Genomic DNA, 13425 nt, shown 5'->3' on the forward strand with positions numbered 1-13425 from the left:
AAATCCAAAGTCAATTAGAGCAATTCTCACTTAGATGATATCGATTTCCATCGAACATATCGTGATAGGTATAGAGAAGGAGCGGTTTTTATTGCGTCGACAGTGTTGTTTTTAAAAAAACTTTTATTGAATTCTTGTGTTTTGTTTGAATTTTTTGTTCTTTTCGCGCTCTTATGGCTTAGTCTGAATAATGAAAGATTACAATCGGCTTCTTTAATTTAATTGCGCAAATAAAGCTATACCCTGTCTTCAGTTGATATTTGATGACTCTTAAGAAATATACATTTGTGTTAAGAAAATATCCTTGAAAAATTGAACTATGCAACTTTTATATCATTTTTCTGTCGACCTGTAGCTTAATTGCAACAAATAGAGCCCGATCTTTCTTCCATGTGAAAAAATGTTCTTCGTATAATGACTTTAAAAAACAAAGGATTGCTGAATCTTCCCATTGTTGTTCTTGATTTTGACATCATCTAACTTTCACTTGTCATCGATAGGTATCAACAACTTTTTGCTGAAAGAAAAGTTTAATTTTTTGTTTATTATGTTTTTTACTAATGTATTCTGGCTTAGACAAATTGTTTCAATAAATAATTTCTTTAGTTTTCTGCTCTGGTCGATATTGCATTTTTTCTTCAACCCTTTCTACAAAGAGGACTCATTGGTTATCAACTGAAACCCAGGTGAAAAAATAAAATTTTCTTGATATTTTTTGTTTTCAATTGTGTCTAAAATCTAATAGTCTTAATGGCTGCAATTCTGTTATTTAGTAAAACAGTTTGTTAAAAATTGGGTTCCATCCTTGCAAAGTTTTTCTTGTAGTCTTCTTCCTGAGTATCACTAATACAAGCCCAATTGCTTACCTAAAGTGTTCTGATTTTTTTGTTATCTGCATAAAGCTTAGGTTTTTCATTGATTCTGAAAAGACTTGTTTTGAGATAAATCAATGGATTTTTGAACTTTACCATTTTCTTCTTCTTTCTGTCGATAGGTAGGTTGTTCGCCCAAAATATATGCCTTATCCTCTTTCGAGCAAGGCAAAATGCAGCTTTTAGTTGTTCTGTTTCCAACTGAAAAATTTTTGGCTTTGATAGAAAGCATTCTCGTTTTAAAAATTCAGCATTCAAGTTTGCGCATCTGCGGGTTTCTCAAGTTCACTTTGTGCTTCCTTCCCAGAATAACATTTTAGTGAGGAGGCCACTTTGGCACTAAAATGGTGCGCTATGGAACGAATTCAATGTTCGTAGTAGTTTGACATAATCTGGATAATGATAGGCCTGAATTGCTTCTTGAAGAATTTTATACTAACAGTTTTCAATTGCTTCCTCAATTTTACACCAAGAGTTATGAGACAACCTTTTTAATGATTTCACTTGCTACCTATTGGTTTTAATCACTTAGAATGTAATATTTTCCAAAAATGGAGTTTTTTCGTTAAGATTTTCTTTTTCTACACTTTCTTTTTGAATTGTTAGGAGTCTAATTGAGGACAGCTCTCAAAGTTATTTTGGTAATGTACAGGTCGATTTGTTTAGTTTTGGTGTGATCCTATGCCATTTCAAATTTTTTGTGTTTTCTTCTAAAGATAGACATCGAGTTTTGAGTGTAACTAATGTTTTTTCTTATTGTTTTGTCACCACGTTACTCCGAGTTTTCTTTTTTTTAAAATTATGACATTAATTAATCATTTTATAGGTTCATTTTGTTTCTTTTTCGAAATACCACCTTATTGACAGGTACAATTGAACGATTGAGCGACAGCATACTTGAAAAAAGCACGGCGTTGAAAATGGACCTATCTGAATATTTTAACTGCTTTTGTTGAATGGTTTACGCTTTTGGGCTGAGACACAGTTCTCTAGCAAAATTTAGCGACTTTTTTGTTTTTGCTTACCATTGTCTCTCTTTTTGTTGTTAATTGACATAAACGTGATAATGATATGTCCCTTTTTCTTCCCCAGGACTTATAACTGAACCTATTTAAAGGTTTCAATTTATTGCTAATTGTTTGAGTGACCTTCAAATTAATTTTGAAAAAAGATTTTGTTAACTGTCACCATTTTGCTCTCCTTTTCGTCACCATATAACCCAGTCTCACTAATAAGATATCTCCAATATTTTTGTTGATTTAAACAATTTTTGCTCCGTTAATTGTATGTTTTGACGGATGGCTTCGACATTTTAATTTCATCATAAAAATTTTTAGATTTCTATACTGTTCAATTTTTGATTTCTTTTTGTTGTCAGTTCTCGGTAGTCCTTTTAAATGAAAAAACCGTTGTTGGTGTTCAGATGTGAAGCAAGTGATGATTTACAATTCTTGCAGATAAAATCTTATATTTATAGAGCCTTGAACGCTCTGGTGTTGTCAAATTGTTTGTGAAATTTTGGTTTTGGCCTGTATTTGTTGTTATTTTGTAGTCTCGTGACCTAGTCTCAATTATTACAAGCCCAATTGGCTTTCTTAGGTGTTGAAACCTAATTCTTCTGTTTTTGTTGAAATCTTATGTCTGTTATGGCTTTTGAAAATTTTTGTGTTCGAAAACATATTTGCATTTTTGAACTTTGCCATTTTTTAAATCATTTTTCGGTGGATTTGTAGCTTAGTCTCTGTACAGACACGACAAAACCCGTTTCTATTGAGTCATAATTTATTCTTCATAACAGTTTTGGCTTGAACCGCTTGTTTCCCGGCTTTGTTACTACTGGCACATTTTGCTCTTTTTTGATCAACCTGTTACACAGTCGATTGAGGACAGGTCCCATATCTTTACTACTGAAGTATAGGTTAGTTTTTTTGTATAGGTTTTATCTGATGCGAGTTTGATTTTGTTATGATTTTTTAAATATAAGCATTGAGTTTTGGTCGTAATTATTGTTTGTTATTTGATTTTTATGATTGCCTTCTCTAGTAGTCCTATTAACAACAGCTTTCATCGGCTCTCTAACGTGGCATTATTTTATTCCATTAGTAGTTTGTGGAACGATATGTATATATTTGAATGTTTTCAATCTCTTCCTCATTTGGTAGCGAATTAAGGCAAGATTGTGGATAAGTGGGGTCGGAAAATTATGTGCGAACGCACATTACCGCGTCTCTTTGTTATTATTTTCACAGTACAAACAGAGGTAGAATACGGACCATAATGACATTAGCACAAAGGGTTACAGTTGTTAAAGCTGCGACCAATAATGGCTGGAAAACGGAATGTAAGTTAAAAAACCTGCACATTGTCCATGTGTTCATGTCACTTGTCGTAACACAATCAATGTTCATAGCTAGTCAACCCCAGTTCGTTCACGTGTCATTTTTCATGTCCCACAGAATTGGGGTCTTTGCCATTATAGCCCCCCAGCCTAGTGGTCAGATAATCTATAACCCCCCAATCACGGTAAATATACCATAATGGGGGGCTATAATTTCATTGGGGGGGGGGGGGCTATAATGGGAAAGACCTCAGAACTGTACATTTAGATGTAGTTTTTTTCTCTTCCTTGTTGCTGCTAAATGATAACAATTAAGCATTTTGCCATATCACACGTAAAACTCTAGATAGTTATAGTTGGAAATGACTTGAATTAGATTAAACAAATCAATTGTAAATGTTCATACATAACGTAACTATGTCGTAGCTAGTGTAGTGATTATCAGAAACTTTTTGGATTTTACCAAAATTCGATCAGTCATTTCAACCAGCTCTTATTTCAATTAATATAGCTATATTTTAAAACGACGCGAAATTGAGCTTTTATTTTCAGGATGTTAAAAAGGTATTACATGTTAAAAAGGTATTACGTGTTAAAAGGTATTACCTGTTAAAAAGATGTTAAAAAATAGGATGTTAAGAAGGTTTTCAGATTTTTTATTTTCAGGATGTTAAAAAGGTAAGTTTGAATCTCACGCTTTTGGTTTTGATTTACCATTTTTAGTTTATTCAGTTATTTTTCAAATGGTCTCGGTCTTGTTCTCTGTTCAAAGAAATGATTCAAACTTTAGAAAAAATTCACACTAATGCGAAAGTTACATTAAATTTTGGCTCACTGAAATATATTTTACTCGAACAAAATTTAGTAGCTATATATTTATTGGTGATAATTCCACGCTAATTTTGCTTGCTTTTTCTGTTTATGCACAAGTTATCACCCATTAATCCTGCACCCGTTACTGAACGACAGGTCTTTGTCAGTACTGACCAAACCCCCGTTAGAGATGGTATAAATATGAATCGAAGTTTAACGCCCGGGGGTACCTTCTCAGATGTTTATTACACGACCTGGACCATATTTTTTGCCCTAATTTTAAGTATAAGCCCATAGCTTCGAATCATAAGCGCGTTTTGTTGAAATTTCATATTTCTACCAACTCACCCCAGAAAAGTCTAAAAGTAAAAAAGATTTCATAATTATCCAGCATTTATCAAGTCTTAGAGGTCTGGCAAGTTTTGACCAAGATTTGGAAAACAGTTACAATTTGATTCCTAAGCAAGGACAAGTTTTTCTTTGGCCAGGCCGCGCACAGGACTGACGAGCGACATGATCATAGCTCTGAATCAGTACTGAAATTAGACTTGCAGACTACTGAAACTGACGCGGTCTCCGGTCAAGTTTAAGCACTGATTATGAACTCGGATATAAGACAATGTTATCAGCGCAAAGCTTTAGTTTTCATAAAGTGATTACTCTGAATCAGAGCTGGATTTAATTGCACAGAAAAGACTAAAAACTGTCTGGTTTATTCTTCACGGTAAACTATGTAATGTTGCACTAAACATGCAGATACTAAACAGATATTACAGCACAGAGCATGTTTTTGGGATATTCTAGGCAGGTGGGCTTCTGTATAACACAATGGGCAAACGGGTAAGCACATTTCAATATTTCATCTCTCTGACCTTTCAAAATTGCTAGGAACAAAAAATTTCGATGAGCGTCAACTGTGTATTTTCTACTAAATGCAATGATTCGCACAACTAGCAGCTCCATAACACTGAATCCTTGAAGACAACTAGGGCAAACGAAAAAATAATCGGACCTATTCTGTTTCGGCTCCCCCGTGTTTTTTTATGACTACCAGTTACAAATTAAATGTTGTTATATAGCACGTTACTATGTAAGAAAGTAGCACGTGCGTCGGGGGGTCATAAAAGATTTATGCTCACTAAGCTGGGGGGGGGGGGGGGGAAACAGAAAGATCCAAATAATCTATCCAATTTTTCAAAAATTTAACATCACTAAGTGCTAGTCACTTATTTAATATTTCGAACTTGGTACTCTGATGTTTGACTGCTTATTATGAAAAACAGCAGTGAGTTGTTTTTTGATGAAATAAATAGAAAGGTGAAATTAGGATTATTGGGGAATTCTAGGCAGGAGGTCTCCTGTACGACACAATGGGCAAACGGGTAAGCTCTTCTAAACGCAAAGAGGCACAACCTTTTCAGGGCTATGAAATAACTTTAACAATAATGTATGCGCAATACTAATTTCAACTGTTGCTTTTTGAAGTTGTTATTCAATCATTGTTCTGACTTCATTTTGTTTTATAAGTCTGTTGTGTAATCAATTGGAAACTTTTTGTCGATGTTTCAGCGAACAAGTATTTTTTTCTTAAGATTTACACGAAAAAAATTTTCGAGTAGAAGATCTGAGAACAAAATAATTTAGAAAATTACTCTTTTTGGTATGAAACTAGTTTTTTTTTCATAACAAAATTAAAATATGAATGTTTGATTTGGTTTTCCAACAAAAATTTATTGGATTTGAATTCAATTTTCCTACCTCGAATAATTAAAGCAAAACTCTTTAAAGCAAAATAATTAAAGCAAAAATTTTATAATCTGTTTTTTTTCCCGCAAATTTACGTCAAGAAAACAATAAAATAGATTCTGGTATCTCAAGGCCTCTCATTTCGATTTCTAAAACGCGCTCAGGGGTATTTTAGCACGCCAATTGAACCAAAAAGAAATTGTACTTTACTTTGTAATACGGATCAGATAGTTAAATGTCGGCAGCAAAAGCCTTGTAACATATAAAAAACGATGAAAAACGGCAATTAATTACCTGAATTTCTATCTAATGTTCACTAAAATTTTGATGATTTCTCACTGAACTCCGAATTGTCAATCGACAAATTTAATCTCTATCAATAATGATTTTGAAATATCCTGCTTTTGAAATTTGTTCTCTTAATTGACGGTGTCATAATTTAAGCACAGCAAAAATAATTGAGAGATTTAAAACTGAGCTTGAAAACCATTCAGACGATTGAATCAATTACACTCAAATAAATTTATTTCAATGATGATTAAAGACAAAACTTGAAACCATGCTGGCAATTTTACCGTTTCACTTGCATTTGAAATCTATTTGTTTTTTTTTCTTTTCTTGAAAAACTTTCGAAATTGGTGAAAGAAATTCAAACAATAAAAAAGCGTCACTAACGCCAGTATTTCGAAGAAACGAAAAAAATCAAGGAAACAAACTGAACAATTTATTTTGCGAGCAATTTTTTTATATCAGGGAGGTGATCGTAGTCATTTATCGAAAACTAACGCATGAATACAAAAAATATCTTAGCATTCGCACTGAAAACAATTTTGCAATTCAAAGAAAAATGTTGAGATAAGCCTATGAATGCAGTTTCAAACAAAGCAAACTGAATCTAAGCAAAGCCATCTAATCATCAAAAAATGGATTTAATTTAAAAGTGGATTCAAAAGTGTGGATTAGAATCTTAAACTAATCTTTCAAAAAGTAGAATTTTTTATTTGTCTCTTTTAGGATAAAATTGATTAAGCAAATAAAAACAAGAAACAAATTAAGTAAAGATTTTGGAGGCTTAAAAGTCTGCGTTTTTGTTGATGATTGGTAGGGCGAATAAAGTGATATAAACTTCTGAAAAAGAGTAAAACAGAAATTTTTCAAATTTAACAGCAACACATCAAAACTCAAATATTCAACTAGTCGGCAGAGGATCGCTGAGATGTTTTGGATAGCTTTTTGATCAAAAAAGCCAAAAAGTTGTGAGGCAAACTTATTTAAAGAACTGAAAACGCCGGAATATATAATTTTTTGTAAAATTTAAAAACTTAATATCAATTAGTATACCCGCGAAGAATATAGTACGTCATCAAACAAACTCTTGGCGTCGTAAAACTGTGAATTTAGTTGCTGCATTCTGAGATTGTGACTACATTCGGCTTTTTACTCAGAAGTGGTGGTTTCATTTTACCGTTTATTACTATAGGCCGGCGGATTGCTTTACGATATAATGGGTAAAAGGGTGAGTCTATGTGTCTATGTTGGGCGAAAACTAAAGCATGCTATCGTTTCTGATAAAAAGCGGCGCTACAGCCCCCCCCCCCCCCCATAGACAATGCTCAATAGTTATTTTGAAAGATTCGTACCAAGCCTTCGTAACTCATATGATAAATGCTGCCATCACTGCTAAAAATATTGACACAGTCGTAGAAGATTTGTAGACAAAATTTAAAACAACACAGTATTGAACTTCTTAGAGCACATTCATTTTCGAGTCGGAATTGAAAGGTTATCTTTAAAGATTTTGCAAGACGATGCATAGTCTTGTCGGATTTTCTCATAAGATCTTGCAAGATAACCATTCCATTTTTAAAAAAAAGAATGATTATTTTGCTTAAAAAAAGATGACCAGCTTGAAAGAATCGCGCAAGATAATCATATAATTTGCAAGAATCTACTAAAATAATTAATCGCTTTGAACAACCAAGAAAACCAGCCATTTTTAGCACAAAAACATAATTAGCTCTAGTTGACATCCTAGTGATCTAGCCTTTGTTAAAACGCTAAAAACTTCGCAATCCTTGAAAGTACACATCTTATGTAAATCGAAAAAAAAGAGAAAAAAAACTACAAAACACAAAAAACATAAAATCGCATGTTATTAATCTAGAACATCAAGAAAGCAGAGCTTCCACCGTTGTATAAGCTCCAATTGTTTTTTCTCTTTTTCAACTTTTTCTTAATTTTTCAAATTATTCTCATTTTTCAAATTGTTCTCGAAGTGCAGATTACAAATTTCATAACAAAAGCAGTTTTCAATTGCTTTTTTCTGTACTTTTCATAGAAGTGAACACCGAAATCGTTTTCTATTACGCCAAAATTGTATTGAACTCTAAGTATTATTAAAATCTATGTTTAGAATAGTCAGACATAACATTATGTCACATGAGGGCAACTTAATTTTGTGAAAAAAAAATTTCTTAAATCTCAAACTTGTTTGCCTATAAAGAACATGTTTGCTGCAAATAGCATGACTTGCATTAATGCGTGGGAAATGTTCAAATTTTTGTTATCGAAAATTATTTTTAAAGAGGTGTATTTTGTGATATTAGGAATCGAACATGAGAAAGTATAGTTAGCAACTTGAAGACTTTGATCAATAAATTCTGTACTGTCCCTGAAAATTTTATATTTACTCAAAAACAAATGTTTGTCTTTTTCATAAAAGTAACCTAGAAAAGGCAACTCACTTATCTCCTAAACAATTATATCTTGGAATAGTTTCAGATTTCGAAACACGCCTCTTGTTTTTGTTTTCCAAATGCTCTTCCATTGGCACGGCACCAATAAATCAAATAATTAGACATTCCTTCGAGATTACCTGAGTGCAATCGCGGTTTTATGTGAGGTCTCTAATTTCTTGTAAGAATTTTGCTAGATTACCATTTGTCTTGCAAGACAACAATTCGTCGTCGAAAAACAAAAATCCTGCAACGTCTTGAAAGATAACAATTAATTTTTGTACCAGGAACGGTTTTATCTTACCAGATTTTTTCAAAACTTATTTTAGATAAAAAAATTTTTCTACTTTTTAATTGGATTAAACTAGGTTGAGCTAAAAAAGGCAGCTTTTTAACATTTCCATAAGATCTGGCACTACAATTATTTAGTTTTCAAAAATGGTTATCTTACACGATACAAAATAAACTTCTCTAAAATTTTACCGTATAGCACGAATTAGAACGAATCTTACAAATTTCTTATTGAGGGAGTAAAATTTATTTCCTTTTCCCGATCATTAAATATTTCCTACAGCATCCATCTATATTTGAGGACCTACAAAGCAATGATAGATAAAGGAAGTTTTTGTCTATCTCAATCACGCAACAAGGAATGATGTCCGAGAAAAAACTTTTAGGAAGATTTTGTGTTAGGAGAAAAGTTACACTTGCGTCCGGGTGCTTTTTAGGAAAGTGGTGATCTCTACAACGTTCTGAAGAAACGAGGCGAACTTGACGATTTTGCAAAGCGAACTCACCTGTACAACATTATGAAGAAAAGGGTAAGATACATTTTTAAGATACATTTTTAAATCAAAAGTGAACAAAGAAGTTTAATTTTGATAAAGAGTTTAATTTTTAGGCTGGCGGCCATCTATATGATATCATGGGCAAACGAGTAAGACAGTTTAATTATTTTAATGACCTTGTAACTGTGATTGAAGGGTGGAGAAAAAAATTACTTTTTAGGCCGGTGGTCATCTATATGACATAATGGGAAAGAGAGTAAGTTGCTTTAAAACGTTCATACTGATCATCAAAAATTGGTGGTCGCCAAAATGTGACTTAAAATTTATGACTCATAGGTAACCTATAAAGTTTGATAAATTATCAATTAGTTTTTGTCAAGGCTGACAGCACTCGTCGGCTTTCTCTTTCATTGGAATAATTTATGTATGCATCCAGTTAAAGATGGGCAAGAACAAAGTTGTTCCATAGTTTTGAGTGTTTGTTCCGACCCCTCTTGTGGGGGAGAAACTATATACTCAACTGGGTTTTTTTGTTTAGACAATTTTGGCCGATCGATAGATTCATCGTGGAGAGTTATGAGTGATATCATTCAAAAGTCCATCCAGCGTAGAGTATGGAATAATAAAGATTTTTTTGAGTTTCGTTTTCTGGAGTCAATTATCGAGGTTTAAGTTTTTGTGAATATTGAGATTGATTTGCGTTATTGCGTTATTTTTATTCACATATTTCGGAAAATTTAATCAATTTTTTAAGAATATGTCAAAAGTGTTAACAGTAGTGTTGTTGATTTAATTTTCAAAGACAAAAATACTGTTGACGGTTTTGATTTTTTTGGCTAAAATTTTGGCTAAATATTCCAAAAATCAGCATTTTTCTTCACAAATTGAACGAAATAAGCTTCTTTGGTGTGTGATTATATTTGCCAAAAGTACACAAAAACAAATAAGACAGTCTTTCTATACTCCAAGAGGGCTATTCCTACTTCCACTTTCATTGAGATTGCTCTGGAATTGAACGCTTGGCCGTTTTTTGCAAACTTATCTCGCTTATTATCAAAAACGCAGCGTTAATTTTTGATTTTAATACTAAAAATTCATCTATATCTACAATAATCCAAAAATGAGTGTTTGTAGTGGATGAACGGCAATGGCAAGGCTAGTTTTAGTCCAATCTGGGACTGTTACAATCCAAAAAAATGCAGTTTGTAATCGGTCGATCTGTTTTTTAAAAAATTGATTATTTTATGTTAGTGGAAAGAATAACATTTCAAATCAAAGCTCACTGTTGATAGGTCCAATTGGCTTCATAAGCAGTTCCAAATTAATATAATTTTTTTTCAGTCGAAAGCTTGTAGTTTTGACTTTAAAATCATTTGTCTATTAAATAAACAAGGGCTTTTTGAACTTCGCCACTATTTTTCTCTTACTTTGGTCAACTTGTAGCTTATTAACAGCAAAGAAAGAATGCTTCTTCTCTCTACTCAATTAAAATTTATTCTCTATTTGTTTTACGCGTTAAGTTTGCCCATTCATGCCCTTTTCTCGTTTCTTAACATTGTGACCTTATTGGCAGTCCACAAAACACATAAATGGCTTTCATGAAAAGTCAAAATTGAACGAATCAAACTCTTTAAAGGTAATTATTGGGGTTTTTACGGCTTCGACGCCACTTTCTCGAAGAAATTAATTGAGGTTTTTTTTAACTTTTGTCTTTAACTGTCGTTTTCATTTTGCATTTAGTCCTATGAAATTTCCTGGAGAATGACAGTTCTCACTGGATTTTTATGGAGAGTTGGTTGAGCCACCTATATTCTGAATTGAGTAGATAGCTGATGGCTTTCATGACTATGAAGACAATTGTTTAAAAAAAACACTTTCCATTTTCACTCTTTTGTTTTGTTTGTGTGATTTTGTTACCTATTATTGTTAATTAAAGGTAACTTATGACATTATTGGCATCAAAAGAAGGCTCAAATGTACAAAACTGAAAGTTTTTAAAGTATTTCGTTACGACAATACTGACTTCGACACGGGAAAAAGGAAAAAAAATTTTGATTTTTGTCTGGCTTTAACGTTGTTTTTGTAAAAGTAAGACATATTCTGAATCATTTCGGATCTCAAGGGCTTCTTTTGGGCGCATAAATGAACCAATTTTTTAATTTCATTTTTAGCTAATGAATTTCATGAGTTTGTAATTATAATTGTTTTCGAAAAACACAAAAAATTTTCCTAATGTAACCACTTTTTCGCTTTTTTGTCAACTTTTTACGTACTCTAATTAATGAGAAGTAACATACCACATTATTGGCAATTGAAGAAAGCACAGCTGAAGATTTTTTGAGGGACAGATAATGGTTTTACGGTTTCGACAGTGTTTTCTCTTAAGTTTCTTTTGATTTTTTCTCTGTTGTCTCTAGTTGTTGTTTTTTTGTAACAGCAAAAAAATTGCTTGAAGACGGATCCTATTGTCCTTGGTGATAATAAAACGCTTGTATACTTGTAGTTGACATCTAATGGTTATCTTACCTTGGCATAATTATTTTTAAGGACATAAGCGAATATTTTAACTTGGCTGTTTCTTTTTTTTTGTCTAATCGTAAACGAGTTTTATTATGAACTTAGGTTTTTAGCTCAGTTTCAGTTTTATCTGACGCTAGCTTGACTGTGTTATTAATTTTTCAAAAATAAATTGACATGAATTTTGGATGTAATTAATGTTTGTTATTGTTGCTTGATTTTGTTGTTCGTTTTGCCTCGCTTTCCTATAAATGGCAGAACCATCAATCTAATGCGGCATTTTTTACTCCATTGAAGTTTTTGGGTTGAAGACGATATTTTTGTTAATTCACAAATTTTTTTAAAAATAACTGAAATATTGGGGTTTTCTATCTGTTCGCATGCAGATGAGCGGGGTCGGAATTTTTTGTGCAAGCGCTCATTACCGAGCCTCCTTGTTGGTATTGAGAAACAGTAGTTTACATCCGAGAGGGAATAAGACACATGATTATGAACCGTGGTCCGCCGGGAGTCAATCGGTATCTAAGAATATCACAGCTTTTTTCATTGATTGCTTATCCGTTCGTTATTTAAAAAAATGTTTTTTGACAACATTTCACCTTTAATTGTCCTAGCAACCAAACAATTCTTTATTAAATTTTTTTTTCGATTTTAGGTTCACTATCTTGTCAAATTTATCAAATGATTCAATATCAATTTGCTTTATATATATGCATTATATATTTATATATACATCGGGTCTGACTTTTTGTCTTTCATAAAAAAAGACGTTACCCCTTCCCGTTTCTGTATCAATTTCGAAATAAGCTTCCTTTTCTATCATGGCACAGCTATGCAGCAACAATTTCCTAGTTTTACTTGAAGCGCCGCGCTGTTTCTTAAGTTCGTGACTTTGAAATGATCAGACATAAGAACGGTTTTGAAAAAAAAACAGTCGGTTTTATTCTTGAGCTAAGATGCCATCAGACTGGATACTTTTTGAAACTTGTACGAAATTTTGAAAAAATTGTTTGCAGATTTTTATCATTTATTCATATCAGAGCGATAAATCTGGCAGATAGTAAATAGTTTGCTGGCTACTCTTTTTTGTTATTATTATAATTAACAAAATAAAAGTTAAATAAAAATAATTTGTTAATAAATTAACAAAATAAAATAAAGAAAATTTCTATTGTATGCTGCAATCTGAGGTAACAGATTTTTCCCTCTTTTCGTTTATTCATATTTCCAATCACAATTGAACTAACGTAGTCGCTCTTATTACAACGGGGAAATACAAGTCAGCTATTAAAAAAATAAAATGCCAGTAATCGATATAAAACTGATTTCACTTTTCCCTATCTCTTTGAAAATAGATGTTCAGAACTAATCTGATACTGTATGTTTCTCCTCAAAATTTTGTATAAATTTCGTTTAGTATGGTTGTTTCACGTGGTAGTTTTTGATGTCAGTAATTACTTTCATTTTACATAGTTAAACAACACTCTTAATTCTTGTTATACATCATTCTTAATTCTTGTTTGAAATGTATCGCAATTATCAACAAGGAGGTCTATATTGCTATAGAAAAACAAATTGCTTTCTCGCAATTTTTATATATTTTAAATAAAAAAATT

General features: G+C 32.2%; 2 protein-coding genes across 3 annotated transcripts in view; one reads left to right on the top strand and one right to left on the bottom strand.

Moving 5' to 3' along the window:
• LOC142340621 (cyclin-dependent kinase 2-associated protein 1-like) overlaps positions 1-13425 on the bottom strand; it is a 575438-nt gene that overhangs the window by 193869 nt on the left and 368144 nt on the right. The window lies entirely within an intron of this gene.
• LOC142340617 (uncharacterized) overlaps positions 1-13425 on the top strand; it is a 41434-nt gene that overhangs the window by 16793 nt on the left and 11216 nt on the right. The window contains exons 5-9 of the mRNA XM_075391307.1: positions 3184-3213; positions 4828-4863; positions 9233-9325; positions 9406-9441; positions 9513-9548. Coding sequence (XP_075247422.1) covers positions 3184-3213; positions 4828-4863; positions 9233-9325; positions 9406-9441; positions 9513-9548 — 231 coding nt within the window. The remainder of the gene's footprint in view (positions 1-3183; positions 3214-4827; positions 4864-9232; positions 9326-9405; positions 9442-9512; positions 9549-13425) is intronic.

Source organism: Convolutriloba macropyga, chromosome 6 (genome assembly GCF_964194025.1).
Source record: "Convolutriloba macropyga chromosome 6, txConMacr16.3, whole genome shotgun sequence".
NCBI classification, from domain to species: Eukaryota; Metazoa; Xenacoelomorpha; order Acoela; family Convolutidae; genus Convolutriloba; species Convolutriloba macropyga.